We start from the raw sequence: 16,334 nt of genomic DNA, 5'->3' as shown, positions 1-16,334 counted from the left end.
TTCTCAAGCGTTGAATGAGCTGATAATTTTACGTTATCTTTGCCATTATAGCTTTCTAGTATCTAAGATACTAAATATGTAAAGTAGGTGCTCAAATGTCTATTTTAGATGAAAATACAAGCACTATCAAAACAAGTGGGCGGGATTCAAATCCTGACGGCCAGCAAAATAAGATATTCTAATCTGCAAAACATTCCTTGACTGCTACATGTATGTTTGAGTAATATTGTAATGTTCGATGATACTCGAGTGTAGTTCACAATACTGAACGTGTACCAAAGTTTTAGATAGGTTTCAAGGTCATTTCAATAGTAAAAAAAAAAAATTTATAAAATTTTCGTCACCCAAAGATATACTGGGTAAGACGAAAAAAATGATAAAAAAAGTGCCAAAATGCTCACTTAAAATTCGCACACCCTCTTACTTTTGAAAAGTGGTATAAAATTATAAAATATTACAATACAACTGACTAAATATGAATATTATTTTCTTACCGCTGATGAAACAGGATCATTGACAATATCTATATCAACTATTGCTGCTTGCTTAATTTTATCCTCACCGATGACACTGATGTTATCGAACACCTGTAAAAGGATTAATAAAGAGCTTAGTTTGTAAGATGATAATATTAAAATTTTTTTTTCTACTTCTTGACAGTTCTCATCAGTAGCGTCTCGTGGGTCATGGTATATCACCAGCAAAAAATTGAGTCACTCGAAGCGTGCTCAATTGCCAGTTATACTGACCTACTAGACACATTTAAGGACTGTGCCATTTAACGGATATGTATCTCACTGATCAAAATGCGAGCGCGAAGTGCGGCCTGATTTTTTTTTATATTCAATCCTCCAAACGGTAATCATGAACAAATTCAGGTTGTAATCATGATACGTACCTGCCTCACTTTACAAAAAATGCTAGAGCAAAGCGTGAGCTGAAAAGTTTTTTTTATTATATTGACTCAAACAGGGACATTTCCAAGGATTATTTTTTGAAATCCACGAAGAGCTTACATATATCACTATGGTCATGATTTTTTGAGCATTAAACCTAAACACACGGTGCACTATTTGGAGAAATTGTATGAGTATCTCACATAATAAAATATATGCGAGCGCGAAGCGCGAGCTGACAATATATAAAATTAAGATCTGTAGAGGGGCATTCTGAGGCATGTTGTAGGAATTCACTAAGACCGTACGTGTTTGATTCGAGCGCAAAGCGCGAGCTGATTTTTTTTAGTCCCAGCTCATTTTGTATTATTTAGAAACAGATATTTGATTTGATTGGGATCTTTCACATTATGTCCTTTTATCATATCCCATCAATGTACGAATTATTGAAGTTGACGAAAGAAATCGAGCAGTGAATCTTATATATGCCTAATTTTTAAATTTGCCTCAATTAAGTAGTGTAGAGAAAAGATCAGAGGGGGCCATGGGAAGAAAAAGGAAAAAAAACATGAAAAAAGGGGGTCTTCACTCCCGAATTATGGTTATTCAGAGATTTATGTCACCGAAATAAGGGAGGGGCACTGGCCGGATATGCACCCAGATGGATATACTTGTGGGTAACGAGAGTACTTTACCACTCGGCTACATTGATTAAAACCAACATCCCCATTTTCATTATGAAAGAAATTGATCAAACAAACACTCTAAAAAATGAAATTTTAAATCTACATAAATTTCAAAAGGTTCGAGTTACAACCTTTACTAAATGTTAAATCTAACCTTAAATATTTGGTCGAATTGTTTGAAGTGGTAAATGCAACATTCAGCCAAGTTTGTCACTCGTCCAATCTTCCAAATGTTGATTTTACATTTCTCATTTTAGAGTGAACAATCAAATTAAAACGAAGAATAAGCAAAAACAGACTTACGCTGTCCGCCATACTGGCTTTGTCATTGTCCTGGAATATTGTGTGACGAATAAATATAAAGCCATCCTTCATATAGTCAGGATTCTGTAGAATAATACAATCGATAAAATCAAAAGAACTATACCATTTCATACCATATACGAGTATTTTTTTTCTTAATGGAGAGAGGGTGGAGGTGTGGGATGTGGGATGGTGGAGGGTGGGGGTGGGGGATGGTGGTTTAAAGGCGACTGCACACCTTACGATTGGTCTGCGACTCAATTATGGAGAAAAAAACGTAGTAGAATTTGATGCTAATACTGAGACTTGGAATATCTTACTGTGCAGTGTTCGAAATCATCGTAAGAATACCTATGTTCAAATCTGTGACTATGCTATCATCCATCTTAGAATAAAAGCAAATTTAATATCCAGTCGTAATGACGTCTTAACAGTCGTACGATTTGGTACGATTTGGAACAATTTTGGCCTTTACTCCAAAATAAAGGCCTGCAATCTTCAAAAATGGTTATATTAGTATTCACTAAATTAACTTATGCCCCAAATAAAATGAAATGTTCCATTCACATTTTCAGATAATGAGCAAAATGCGATTTGTTCCAAAATCGAATCGCCAACAGTCGTAAGATGTGCGGCGGCCTTGAGATGAATGCCGGAACCCCATGGGGGATCTAGCCAGAAATAACCAAAACAAATTTCTAACATTTTTTGACATGATGGCTATATTCTATCTCAATTTTTTTTTTGGCGATTAGAAAAATATCAAAGTATCACCTCGTCCTTCATGTCAAGTACGATAATGACGAAAGATTTTGTATTCAACAGAAAGGGGAAGGGGGGGGGGGGGGGCAGCACTTGTGGATTACATCTCTTCTGCTATTTTAAAGTCACGAAATATGTGAGATGTGGTTGTTTTCCACGAATTAATATGTCACCATGAGGTCAGGATAAAAAGAATGATAAAGTATTTACACTATATTCTGATCTTATTACAGGAAATGTGTCCCAAGTCTTCTGGTGTACCTCCAATGATCCTTTCGGTGCGAGAAGTCTTATAAATGCCGGCACTTTTCTGAAATTAAATAAAAGATTAAAAAGATACATGATAAACATCACATTCAAGTGGAGTATCAATTAACCTTGAAAAAATTCAACTCAAATATGAACAAAATTGAAAGTGCATAAGATTAGACTTGCAAATACAGAATTATCACAGATCTCGTATTGAATGATGGATACCGTAAAAAGTTGACATAATATTAAAATCAATGTATAAATATTCATATTTGATTAATAAAAATCGAGAACTTTGTTTTAATTCTCTCTCTCTTAAAAAAAGATTAATATGTTGCTTGAATGATGAGGTTGGGTTATGATTGTGTTTTTCCATGGAGCTAGCCATGGCAAAACACAAACCGTGAAACGGAAGTTCACTCGAATGTAAAAATCGTGAAATAAAAAATGAGTAAAAGTTAATGATTATGAAGGTTTTGGTCCTCCATTAAAGTTTTGATTTAATGATAATAATAATAATGATAATATTAATAATATACAGTATTTCTAAAGCGCCAAATCCACATTGATTATGTGCTCAAGGCGCTGAAATAAAGTTGGTATATTATTATTACCCCGGCTGTAGCCGAGCGGCCATATAGGCACTAAAGCATTCAAGGAATAAATCCTACCGGGTACCCATTCACCTCACCTGGGTCGAGTTCAACACAATGTGGATAAAATTCTTGCCGAAGAAAATTACGCCATGGTTTGGATTCGAACCCACGACCCTGTGTTTCAAAGTCCGAAGACTAATCCACTGGGCCACATCGCTCCACGGATTTGGAAGGTCACATATGCGAGCAGCTCCCCATTCAACAAGTTTAGGGTGTCATGCAATGACATTCTTTTCTAAAGATCTACAAATAATGCATTAATGGACATTATTAATGTTTCTATGAGAGAGAGAGAAAAGAATCTGACAATCGCTCAGATATAAAAAACTTCACGAATATACATATATATTATGTATGTATATAAATATATAACTGATAACTTTCTTATTTTTGATACTTTTTTCATCGTTTTGATTGTCTTTTTCATGTTTCTCATTTTTTTAAACAACTGTCAGTGTGAACTTGCCCTTTAATCAATGAAAAGAACAGTAGCACGAACATCATGGCCAAGCTCCCCTATAAAATCATTCCTAGGCTTTGTTTTGTTATTAGAATTGTAAAGTGTAACCCTCTCAAAAATACACCCATAATGCAACCTGGCTTTTATTTAGGAAAAAGCTTTTCATTTCGAAAACATTTGCTCTTATATTTAACATCGTAGAGGATTGATATTCTTGTTTCTAAGAATCACATGCATATCTGACAATAATTAGAAAAATCTGTACAAGAAAATTCAACTTACGATGCTAGATGGAGTATTTTGTGGTAATAATATACTTGTTCTCCTGGCTTCACCCTTTTAGGGAATCTGGTACTATCAGCAATATTATTCGCAATCATCTCCACACCTTCCCCTCCACCAGTCTCCTCACAAGAACTCTTACACAAATTGTATAACAGTCCGATATGAGCCTTAAAAAATGAAAATATAACTGCAATTAACATACTGAATTCATGCTAAACATCACGAAGAAGTGTTGAATGCGAACATTGCATCGATAAAAAACTTTTAAAAACTAGAAAGAGAATTATGAATCATTATTTGCCTACTTATTTAGCAACTTACCTGAACTCATTTGTATATAATCAATTTCTATGATTCAGTTATATTCACATTTAGCACGACACGAAATGGGAAGCGATAGGTCTTTAATCTGTTATTTTATTAACTCTTAGGCTTACTATACATCATAGCAGTGTGACACACTCTCTCTCACTTTTTATTAATGAAGGCCACGAAAGCGGAGTGTGAGTGGGGGGGGGGACGCCCCAATATTTCTTTTAAGGAGACAACTTGTTTTGGCCCTCAAATAACATTTAAAATAAAAATAAACAATAAAAGCACCCTTTTTTGTCTAAATGAGATATCTCGTGTATCCAAAGCTGAAATATTGAACAATCTAAGCATTTTTTTCCTAAAAAATCATGATCAAGATGTGTATATTTAAAGATCAATAGATGAGCTGAAATTGAAAATTGAAAAGAAATCCGTTTAGGACTGCATTCATTGGCTCATAAGGAGGATACATATCCCACCAATCAAAATAATGCAAGCGCGAAGCGAGAGCTTAAAATCTGAGATATTCCGACCTGTACCTTACCATTGTAAGCACCTTTTGTAACCATGAACATGAAAGGTATCTAACTAAACAATCGCTAGCGCAAGCTAGAAATGATATTCTGACGTGTTTTTTTTTAATCATTTTTTTTTATTGATATTTGACCTAAGATTGAACGTTTTAAACACTTTAATTTTTGCAATCATGGACAGAATGGATCTAATTTGAATTATGGATGCAAGTGCAGAGCGAGAGTTATTTTTGGGGTACGATTTAGACAATAAAAAACGGAGCATTCCGAGCATCTTTTAATCATGAACATCAGGCATCAGGTGCGTAACAAGGATCGGTGGCCGGGGGGGGGGGGGGGGGGCTTGGCAAGAGCCAAAAATTTCCCGGTCATATCATGGTATGATCAGGATTTTTTTATGATTGTGCCCCGAGCATTCCCATTGGGGCGAATCTCGATGCATGACAAGTACAAAAAAGAGGGGGAGGGCACAGTCTGGCGTGCGCAGCCAAAAAAGCTTAATGTAAGTCCCGAGCGAGTAAAACGAGCGAGAAAAAATTATCTTTTCATGAGAATCTAACATTGAGATTGATTTTTACATGGTATTGAGAAAAAAAAACATATCTTACATCTGCTTTCATTTTTTCTCATTTTTTTTGTTTTGTTCTCGGTTGTAGAAATGTTAGGGAGTACTATGCGTACCGCAATGGCGGGTCCAGGATTTCTAACCCAGGAGGAGGCAAAAGAACATTGATTGAGGGGGGGGGGGGGGGCAACACACAAATGGTTTGCCTATTTCTCAAATTCGAACGAGAAGCGCGAGCTATTTCTTTTAAATATAGACCCTACTGACTTGAAAAGGGATCTGTTAATGACTAACTGTTTGCATTGGGCTATGAAGATGAAATCTCACCAAATAAATAATGCGAGCGTGAAGCGCGAGCTGAATTATTTTGACATCCTGATATGATAACTGGACGTTCTAAGCACTTTTTGCAATCACGAACTGAATGGCTATCTAATTAAACAATTGATGCGAGCGCGTAGCGCGAGCTGACAAATATTTCATTTATGAAAATTATGAATACGCAGGATATATATCTCGCTAAAACTAATAACGAAAAGTCAATCGCGAGAAGCATATTGACTTGAATATTGGATTTTTAAGCCCCATGTAAACAGATAAGTTATTTATCTCAGTCAACAGTTGAGTTACTGCGAACGCGTAGTGCGAGCGACATTTTGAATTTTATATAATGACCTGAAAGGTTTATGTTAGTGACAATAATTCTTGGGAACTAACAGTGAATAGATGAGGAAATTTTTCAAAATCTAAAGAATGAAAAAGCTGTTTTGGATGCTTATAACAAAACTTACTTTACAATTGATTTAAACAAGAAGGGTGCTTTTAATTAATCTAAACATAAACTTGAATACATTATACTAACCTTCTCAGAAGATAGATAGGGAAGAACGATACGGCTGTGAATGAATGAAAAAAAAGTCGGTGAAAGGAGTCAGTACATAAAAAGTGAATTGCCCATTGTGATTTCTATTAGGGTAGTTTTTAAAGGGATGGTCCGGGCTGAAAATATATATATCTAAATAAATAGAGTAAAATTCAAAGAGCAAAATGCTGCAAAATTCATCAAAAAAGGATAACAAATAACGAAGTTATTAAACTTATATATATATATAAGTTTATCAATATTTTGTGAAAACAGTTATAACATGTACATCATCATGAATATTCATTAGGTGGACTGATGATGTCACATCCCCACTTTCCTTACTCTTATATTATTACATGAAATCATAATGTTTCATTATTTCATACATATGTGAATGACGTGTCTCGATTATGATGAAATAAGTTGCGGCAATAAATAACTAATGCACTTGTTTTCCATCCAATTATTTTAGTTCTTGGTAGAAAGATTTTGAATAAACCTAATGTCATATAATAGAATAAAAAAGAACAAGTGGGGATATGACATTATCAATCCACCTAATGAATATTCATAAAGACATGCCTAGAACTGATTCACCGGAATAAATAAATTAAAATTCAATAACTTCGTTATTTGTTATCCGATTTTGATCAAATTGTCAGCATTTTGCTTTGTGAATTTTACTATATTTATTGAGATATGAATCCTTCCAGCTTAGACCATCCCTATAAGCAGCTTTAAAGAAAAATCGTAATTCTACACAACATTTGCATCGACAATAATTTAGTTCATCATTCAAATGCAATAAAATATTTTCCCGTAGCGTCATTTTATTTTTGAATTGGGATACAACAGAATTATGAACTGTAGTACATGACATCTTCACATAAAATATGAATGCAGCTAGAAATAATACTTATTACATGTATAAATCGTGAGGTGTTTCGGCTCAGTAGATAAGTCTCCGGACTTTGAACCACAAGGTCTAGGGTTAAAATCTAACCGCAGCACTTGCTTCATTTGGCATGGCACTCATCTACATTTGGCATTATCCATCCAGATGTTGTTACTATACTCGATAGGAAGAAATTCCTTGAATAAAAAAGCCGTATTAACACCTGGTAATACATGCTCAAAGAGACTGGGTTTATATATCATGTTTAAAAACATCATATTAACCGCTGTTGCATATCATTTTCTTCATTCAAAAGCCAAAATTAATACTTTTTCATTGCTCATCTTGATTAATAACTCCGATATGTATACAGCTGTAAATCATCAGGTATGGAGGGGGGAAGGGATAAAGAAAGTGGATATTAGCCAGTTCCCCGGTGGGTCTAGAATGCGCCAATTACAAGATTCTCCTTTCTTTGAAATATAAGTACGGTAACTATATAATTAACTTAACTTTATATGTTTTTTATCCTTTTAAAATCAGGAAATTGATGTAAAACAGCAATTCAGCCAATCTTTTTATCCTGTATAAATATTTTCTCATAAATAAATAAAAATAATTCAAAATCTTGTACCGTTATTGCCAGCGTAAGGAATGTGAGAAAATCGATTGGAATATTTCGTTGCATTCGGTTGTGTTTCATTTTCTCTGCTGAAGAATCGTTCCACTCTGATAAATAACACAGGTCGGAATTACACACGTCAGCGCTTCTTAAAAAAACATGTTACGTTTACTGTGCTCAATACAAGCTCGGCTCTGATTAAAGCTCCCTTTTCAAAGTAAATCATGGCCCTGGCCTGGGAAGCAGGGGGTGCTGATCGAATCACTTCAATATTTTCCTGGTGGTGCTGCGTGTATTATTCTCTACATGCAGCATCTCCTGGTATCATGGTAGGTGTGAAAAAATGGAAAATATAACCGAAATGACCTACATTCTACAGTGCGTATCAAAAAAAGTTTACACTTTGAAAAAAAATCCTGTAACATTATACATTTGTAATGTCATGAAGATATTTCCACATTTTAACATTGATACAGATTCATTTAAACAAATGACGATATAACTGTCGAAAAATATTTCTGCTTGAGTGAGCACCACTTACTTTTGAAAATTTAGTGAAAAATGATTTGCGCAGATCTTTGAAACAGTTATGCAAATAAACGTAGACCTTAATCATTAAGAAAACGTGGAATTTAGCAAGTAAAATTGACTTGAAGACATCTTTTACCTTTGTAAACTTGTTTCCTAGCCCAAAACACTTAGAAGAGTGCATTGCGCCCCACCCCACTCCCCCACACACCCAGGCCATCGAGACGATATTCGCTTTACACTGAGCTGTGATTAACATGAAAAGGCTTAGGCTTGATTTTAATTTTGTTAATCATTGTCAAGCTTGGGAAAAGTGTGGAGAAACAAGTGAAAAAATGAAAAATGAAATGTAAACCCATTTTAGGTGATAAAAACTCAGTGAAAAATGCTTGAGATGTCTGATATAAACTTTTGTTCATATTCAGGTATGTCTTCAGATCCAGCTGGCACAAGAAGGGTAAAGGTTGTGCTTTCTAAGTGTTGAAATTTCAATTTGGGTGACAAAATTGTTACAAAGTGCTTGAAAGCATCCGTTTTATTTCAATTGACTAAAAATGCAAGGGAAATGTATGAGAAATGTTTTGCAAGGTAAGTTTGATTTCGCCCTTTCCCCTTGAGACAGCGTGAAAACGAGCATTTCTGCGCAACCAGATTTCTGCGAGTTTTACAAAAATGGACAGTGCTCACTCATGTGTAACATTCTGTCAAAACTTTTACTTTCATTGGATAGATTAGACCCAAACCCAAGATTATATGTGGAAAAATTACTCACATGTTATATATTTTTTAATTTCCATGGCTTTTTCAAAGTGTAAACTTTTTTTTGATACGCACTGTAGTTTAAAAACCCCCTTTTTGCTTGTCAAATTTCTCGGGACCAAAATTACCTTCAATTTATGGTGCCCCTTGTTAATTTTCAAATTTCTCGGGAATAAAATGACCTTAATTTTGTAGTAAAACCTTGACATCAGCACCCCTGTAAAAAATCGTTCCCAAGGCTCTGCAGTTGATACTGATATTATCAATATCAATGGTATAATCCATTATGATGGATACTAAAATCAAGTCTCAGAACGCGATAATTCCTTCAATTAAAAAAATAACATTTAATCAAGCCCTATTCAACCCAATGTTACCCATTATTTGATTAACAAAATCATACTTTAATGAAATATGCAACCCAACTATATCGTTGTTAAAAAAAATTAAATCGAACAGGCGAATCGTTTTAACTGAAGGCAGGGGGTGGTGTTACATATGATGTGACAGGTGCGACCAAATAGTGACAAATAGAAAAAAATAAATATAGGTAAAATGGAGATAGCCTAAGAGGAAAATAAAATTGAGAGTCAAAGGTCCTGTATATTACCTCCACAATCCAATTGAAAAAGAAAAACAAAATGGAGTCTTGCCCCGCCCCCATCATACTTAATCGAAACTTCCCCTGTCAATATACAACTTACATTATGAGACACAATGGGAGCAACCTTGACACATGAACGCATTCAGATACTTTGAACTAGAAGCATTGAATCGTATAATGCAATTATGAAAGGCTTGTTATACCATGGACCTATTACATGGTTCTACAGAGTATTATTTTCACGTTGTTTGGAAAATAATTTACATTGGAAGGTCCCCATAACTGGAAATACTAACGAAAACATTTGCAATAAACTGGGCTAAACCATTGATTTTGTGGTCTCGTGATAAGATGTCATGTTGTTACATTCGCCATCATGACTCTTATCACCAACCATAATTCAATCCTGATAAAATAAATCTAGTTAGAATACATATTATGTTCTAAGGCTTAATTAGATTATTGAATATTAAAAGAAAAATAGAATTTACACCTGGAAAATGAAATTCAACAACTCGCCATCTTGTTTTTTTAATCTGTGCTAATCTTTATTGAATCACCACTAATTACCATTAATCACCTATTGAAGAAAGGAGTGCAAATATACTTTTTAATGACAGGTCCGTTGAAATAAATACGAACTGGTCAGCCAGTAAGGAATTCTAACATTTTCAGCCAAGCCTTCATTATAGCTGTAACATTCGAAAGGTAGATAATTATGTTTGAATACGTTGTATAAAATTTGATCGCCGTTTCTTCCACTTTATAATTAGACACTTCAGACAGTGATAAGGAATTCGGCTATCGTGCATTTCTTTAGGGGTGATAATGCTTCACTAATTATTTGATAGCGACCATTGAACGTCATCCTTTTTCATTCAAAGGCACGCCACACCCACTTTCATTCTCTAAATATGCGTTCTAATGGCGCTGCATGGCGCGGTCCACTGGCGGTTCGCGTGTATTGATTTCAGTGACAAAGAAATTGCTCAGGCGAGCCATATCAGTTAAAGCTTGGATCTCCTGGAGCTCTTTACACCCTGTAAGCATTGGTGGCGGAAAGCCCCCACCCAAAAAAGGTTATAAAATATGCATCATGTTTTATAAACGTTTCTTCAATTGGAACCGAGTAACTCAATGTTCATTTACTTCATAAAGTTATGATAAACTAAAATTACTTCTGTTAAGCCTGCTACGAACATGGGCTGGCAAAAAACAATACTTGAAACAAAATTGGACTCTGATTTTAAAGAATAATCATACTGGAATTGATTTTGATTTGTCCAATAAATCTAAAATTGAAAGAAAAAAACACAACAAACATTTGGTCTCCCATTAAAAAACGAGCTCATATATCCCGTACCTAACATTAAAACAAAGTAGAAGAAAAAAAACATCCAAACAAAATGCATGAAATCGATCAACTTGTAGTGAATATATATCTATTGATACGTACTATATTCTATAAACTGGACCAGGTGCTCCTTCCATCGTATTTAGATCAGTCCACTCTACTTTGTCGCGAATTTCTCGAAATGTTCGATGAATAAAATGACTCCCTAAGCAAGTAAGACCTATTTTTTCAGTTCGCTGATATGAGTTCTTGGTGTAAAGCACTCTGGTTTTGATGAACTACCGTTCATCAAAAACCAGTGGTGCGTCTTATGATACAATGAGTCGTACGGGGTCAAGGGTGCGGGTTATGCTTCTCTGTCGTATTACAAAAGGGATAGGAGATTTTGTATTGATATAAAAAAAATCTTGAAGATACAGAATGGGCTTAAATCTACAAGGGCGGACGAAGGTAATACTTACTGTCGTATGTAACAACAGTTATCAAAAAGGATATTTTATCAATCTTAAAAAAGAGTAAATTAACAGGTTAAAAAGATTCGAATCAGTAAGAGGTCAATACGCCATCACGTGGTCATAGCTGCAAGGATCAGGGGCCTGTTGCATGAAATGGTCTTTCGTAGAACCATTCTACGTAAGAACGAGATATCGCTCAACTGTTTCACAAAGCCGATTTGGGCGATACGAAGAATGGTCCTTGGAAAGACACCTCCAGACATGTCCTACGTAGGCATAATCTTCTTTGCACACCGCCCGCCACCGTCGTCATTGAGAGAAAATGCGGTTACGGCAAGCCACTCTGACATATCACCTTTATATTTTTAGGGGTTGATGATGCATTTATTTGGGATGGCGCCAAGTTATTTTTTATATGGGGGCTAGTGGTCATCAGTTTCAGGTCAACAAGACGACCAAAAACGGATGCCATTTTAACCTCTCCGGGGGTAATGTGCGGCCCCGTATATTTTTTTTTTAAAATATGTTTTCTTTCATTCTCTTTCCGTCCTATACCGACCCATTTTCCATTAAAAAAATAAACTTGAACTATCGAAATGGACGGCACTATCTCTCTGACCCCTCATGCTTTCACATTATAAATTAAACATGAAAATAAATTTCTTTAAAAGAAATTATGTAAGGAAAAAACGTGTTTATAACGTTCAGCAAAAAAAAAAAAAAAAAAAAACAAACCATACAAAACTAGGATGTTAAACATGCTAAATCATTTATTTATATTTTTATTTAATTTTCATTATTATTATTTGTTTATGAGATTAATTTTATCAATGAAAATTAATTCTTGGATTTGGGATCACTTAATTGAGATGTGAAACAGTGAAACAAACAAAAATCTGCAGTAACAAAATAGCTAATTAAATTTAAGATACAGATTAGGCCTATAGGTTACAAATCCATCACAATCATCATGAAGATAAGTTCATCAATGAAAAGATTATGGAAAGTCCATACGAAGAGGCGCATTTTAAATCGTCGGGTAGGCCCTTTTTGCTCCTATGTGATGTCATGTTAAAAGAATCACGGTAGTCTCTACTCCTTCACTTTGAAATGTTGACCATTATATATTTTGCATATTCTTAAACCTTATTTTGTATAAACTTCCATAAATTAAGTGATCAACTTTAAATATGACCAATGTTTATGATCGTTGGAATTTTTAGCATTATTTCTGTTAATAGTATTTTTCCATCGAGGATTGCACAACCTTTTCTATAATTTAATTATCATTGCAAGGCATTCACTTGGACATGTTGTCAGCAATGTTCATATTTTTCTGTCTTCGGTTGCTCATCATGCAACTGTATGTTTATACTCTAAACAATCACATTTTTATGTCTTGCGTAATATTTGACAAATAAAATAAATGATTAGATTTTTCACACACAGCCTCTCATATTTTCCTTTTTAGTCTCATACAATCAGACACTGTTGATTTTGTTTACTCCATTGAAACCCTATTTTACCTCACAAATAACATATTAACGCATAATTTGCAAAATTATCATTATATATAAGTATTTTATAAAAAATAGAGAATACTGAACATATGAAATGTAGAAATTACTTAATTTAATTGATTTTTAGATAGGACAAGGGTCTCTTTTGTTGAAATATCAATGGAAGGTGTCTCTAAAAGGACACCGCGTTCTAAATAAAGGAAATGATGAAAATTTCGATTTTATTCAGTTATGTTTGCGAATCTTTAAATTTTTTTCTCTTTTTACCTCATAAAGTAAGCTCCATACATCAATTCTACAATCAGTAATAAATAAAACATCATTTGATCTTAGTTTATTGAAATAAATGATTTCATAAAAAGTCGTCATTCCGAAATAAATGTTTCAGGTGACAATGAAGACTAAATATTTTTCCGATACTATCGATATTACATGATGTCGCGGACTTGGAAGACAAAATTGCCGTCGTGAAACGGTTTACGCTGATTTGTCGCCAATCTTCCTATCTCGAAAGAATGGTCCTAGAACGTTCCTACGTATCGCTCATCTCGTCATGCAACAGGCCCGGGATTCCCCCAAGGTTTGTTGTTATACACCAGTGAATATAACTGAGTATAGTATAGACCAGTTTTGAGCTACCTCATGGGCCTTTGGTCGAACGATCTTTCATTTCTTTCATTATGATAGGATAATTTCACATAAGATATTATGTAAGCATGCCTTTCATAGCAGGATACAGTCCAGGGGCTCATTTAAGAAAGAGTTGCAATCAAATGCAACTCATCACACGCAACTTGGATTTTCAATCAACAGCGCGCATTTTTGACTTGCGTTTAAACCTATATGCCTTAGAATGTTGTCCTGACTGGGAAATACCAGTCGCTAGTAGACGCATTTGGTGTTTTATTCTAGGTTCCCAAAGATGTTGGTTATCTCATTGAACGTCAATCCACCATTGACCTATAAGAGATGGACATTCGGAGGTTAATGAATTCATGAATGATGTGACTGTCACTGAATAACATTCTCATAAAATTTAGCTATTGTGATCCTACCATGGTCGCCGTCAATTAGTCAATGATGTAACAAAAGCTTTCCATGACAAAATATTGATATTGCAAAAACTGTATGCACAGAAGAAAACAAATCAATGAAACCATGGAAAATTGATGTACAGTTCTGGTTTGCATCTGCTAATCTTAATTCAATGAGTTTCATTTGAAAAAAAATATATGCAAATTTAAAGATAAAGGCCGATTGGTGAATTTTGGAGGTTAATTTCCTGACTTTTGGAGGTTAATTTCCTCATAATATTCCACATAGCTTGTAGTGAACGCGTCTCTCTCGCTCTCTTGGCCATTATGTGTGCGCAGAAATGTGCAAATCGATAATAATACATTTTATATCACTTATTTTTAATCTTGCTGCTCTAAATCTGAAGCATATTGTTTAAAAGGTATATTCAGATACACAGCATGAGCCTACATGGCCAACAAACGCAAAATACGAGAAAAAAAAAGTTTCTTTGCCTATCAGATATACACATTGGTAATCGGTAGTCGAAGGCTCGCGTTAATCGTCCATTTCTTATAGGTCCATAATATTAAATTACCTTCTGCGCAGAATGTAAATGACGGAGGCATATTCACTGAGCTGGCGTCACTAAATCTTTAAAAGCTTAAACACTTAAAAGCCTTGTCTATTTTTATAACAAATAAAATTTCAACTCCCTACATTTTCGCCTCGGGAGAATATTTTCTCCTAGTGCTTTGGGAAAACGCCTTTAGGGAAATGAAATGTTATATTCCACAAGTATGGTACATAATAATTTGTAAAAGATACCATAATATAAGAAAACGAATGTCTTTTATCTAAATATTTTGTGAAATAATTGGATCAAGAGAACAATGATTAAAGCTACGCCTACCATTGTTCTCCTTATCCATCCATTTCACAATATATACATGTATATATATATATATATATATATATATATATATATATATATATATATATATACACAAAGACACACACACACACACACACATGGTAGACGGTATCATTATGAATATGAATGGTACATTAGCAGGATGTCACTTTATTAAGATTTATTATTTTTATTTTATTATCTTTAATGCGTTAATTATTGGTTTCTTCACATGTATTACACTAGGAACAAGGATGAGATCCGTCGTTACGTTATTTTTATTATTGAGAAAAATATGAGCTATTAAAAAGTGGTGAAAAATTAAAAAAATATTTAATATTTTTACTTTTAAACTGTAAAACAATTTTCAGCACTATTGCATGTAGTTGATCCCGTTTCATGATTTGAAGAGAAAACGCCCTCAGCGATAAAAGAGATATCGGGCATTACGGCGCCAAAATGTAATATTAACTCTCTCGCTCTCATTTGACTTTACAAGGCAATCATTTATGCAATTTTATAACAGGTCTTTAAAAACAAAACTTAATATCGTAACCATAATGTTTCGACGTTACATATGATGAACGTTCAATCGTTTTTATTCGATTGCAAATTTTGAATGTCATTCTAGTTTCTGGATTATAATTTATTCTGGATTCTTCTACTTGATTATTATTATTATTACTATTATTATTATTATCATTATCATTATTGTTATCATCAGCATTCCTTTTTAGCGACCGCAATAACTTTGCACGAGTATGCCACATCTGTCACCGTGGTTCTGTATGTTGTATGATATTGGCCAGTGACCTACGAGCAGTGTAAAAGCCTGGTAATCAATACAACTATAAATCGAGATAAAACAGGGCTGTCATGTTTATGAAATTGCGTAAAGAGTCAAATGCATAGGCATTTGAAGGCAAATTCATTTGCAGAACATTATTTATACAAGAAGTCAAGAAATCTATTTATATAATTTCTCTTACATGCAGGGGCGTCGATCCATTTTTCAGATTGGGGGGGGGGGGCAAAATCATGAATCAATTTTCCAAAGGCGCTCGATCACACAAACACACACATATGCCTATATAT

At 34.3% G+C, this 16,334-nt stretch overlaps 1 protein-coding gene across 1 annotated transcript in view; it reads right to left on the bottom strand.

The window, feature by feature from the left end:
- LOC121429773 (phosphatidylinositol transfer protein alpha isoform-like) overlaps window positions 1-11,623 on the bottom strand; it is a 33,523-nt gene extending 21,900 nt beyond the window's left edge. The window contains exons 1-6 of the mRNA XM_041626992.1: window positions 11,440-11,623; window positions 6,573-6,606; window positions 4,298-4,467; window positions 2,858-2,957; window positions 1,886-1,969; window positions 495-587 (exon numbers count right to left, since the gene is read on the bottom strand). Coding sequence (XP_041482926.1) covers window positions 495-587; window positions 1,886-1,969; window positions 2,858-2,957; window positions 4,298-4,467; window positions 6,573-6,606; window positions 11,440-11,474 — 516 coding nt within the window. The 5' untranslated portion in view covers window positions 11,475-11,623. The remainder of the gene's footprint in view (window positions 1-494; window positions 588-1,885; window positions 1,970-2,857; window positions 2,958-4,297; window positions 4,468-6,572; window positions 6,607-11,439) is intronic.
- Between the last annotated feature and the right edge of the window lie 4,711 nt (window positions 11,624-16,334).

Source organism: Lytechinus variegatus, chromosome 16, assembly GCF_018143015.1.
Source record: "Lytechinus variegatus isolate NC3 chromosome 16, Lvar_3.0, whole genome shotgun sequence".
Lineage (NCBI taxonomy): Eukaryota > Metazoa > Echinodermata > Echinoidea > Temnopleuroida > Toxopneustidae > Lytechinus > Lytechinus variegatus.
Note: the sequence above shows the minus strand (reverse complement) of the source record. Positions and strands in the feature narration are given on the sequence as shown.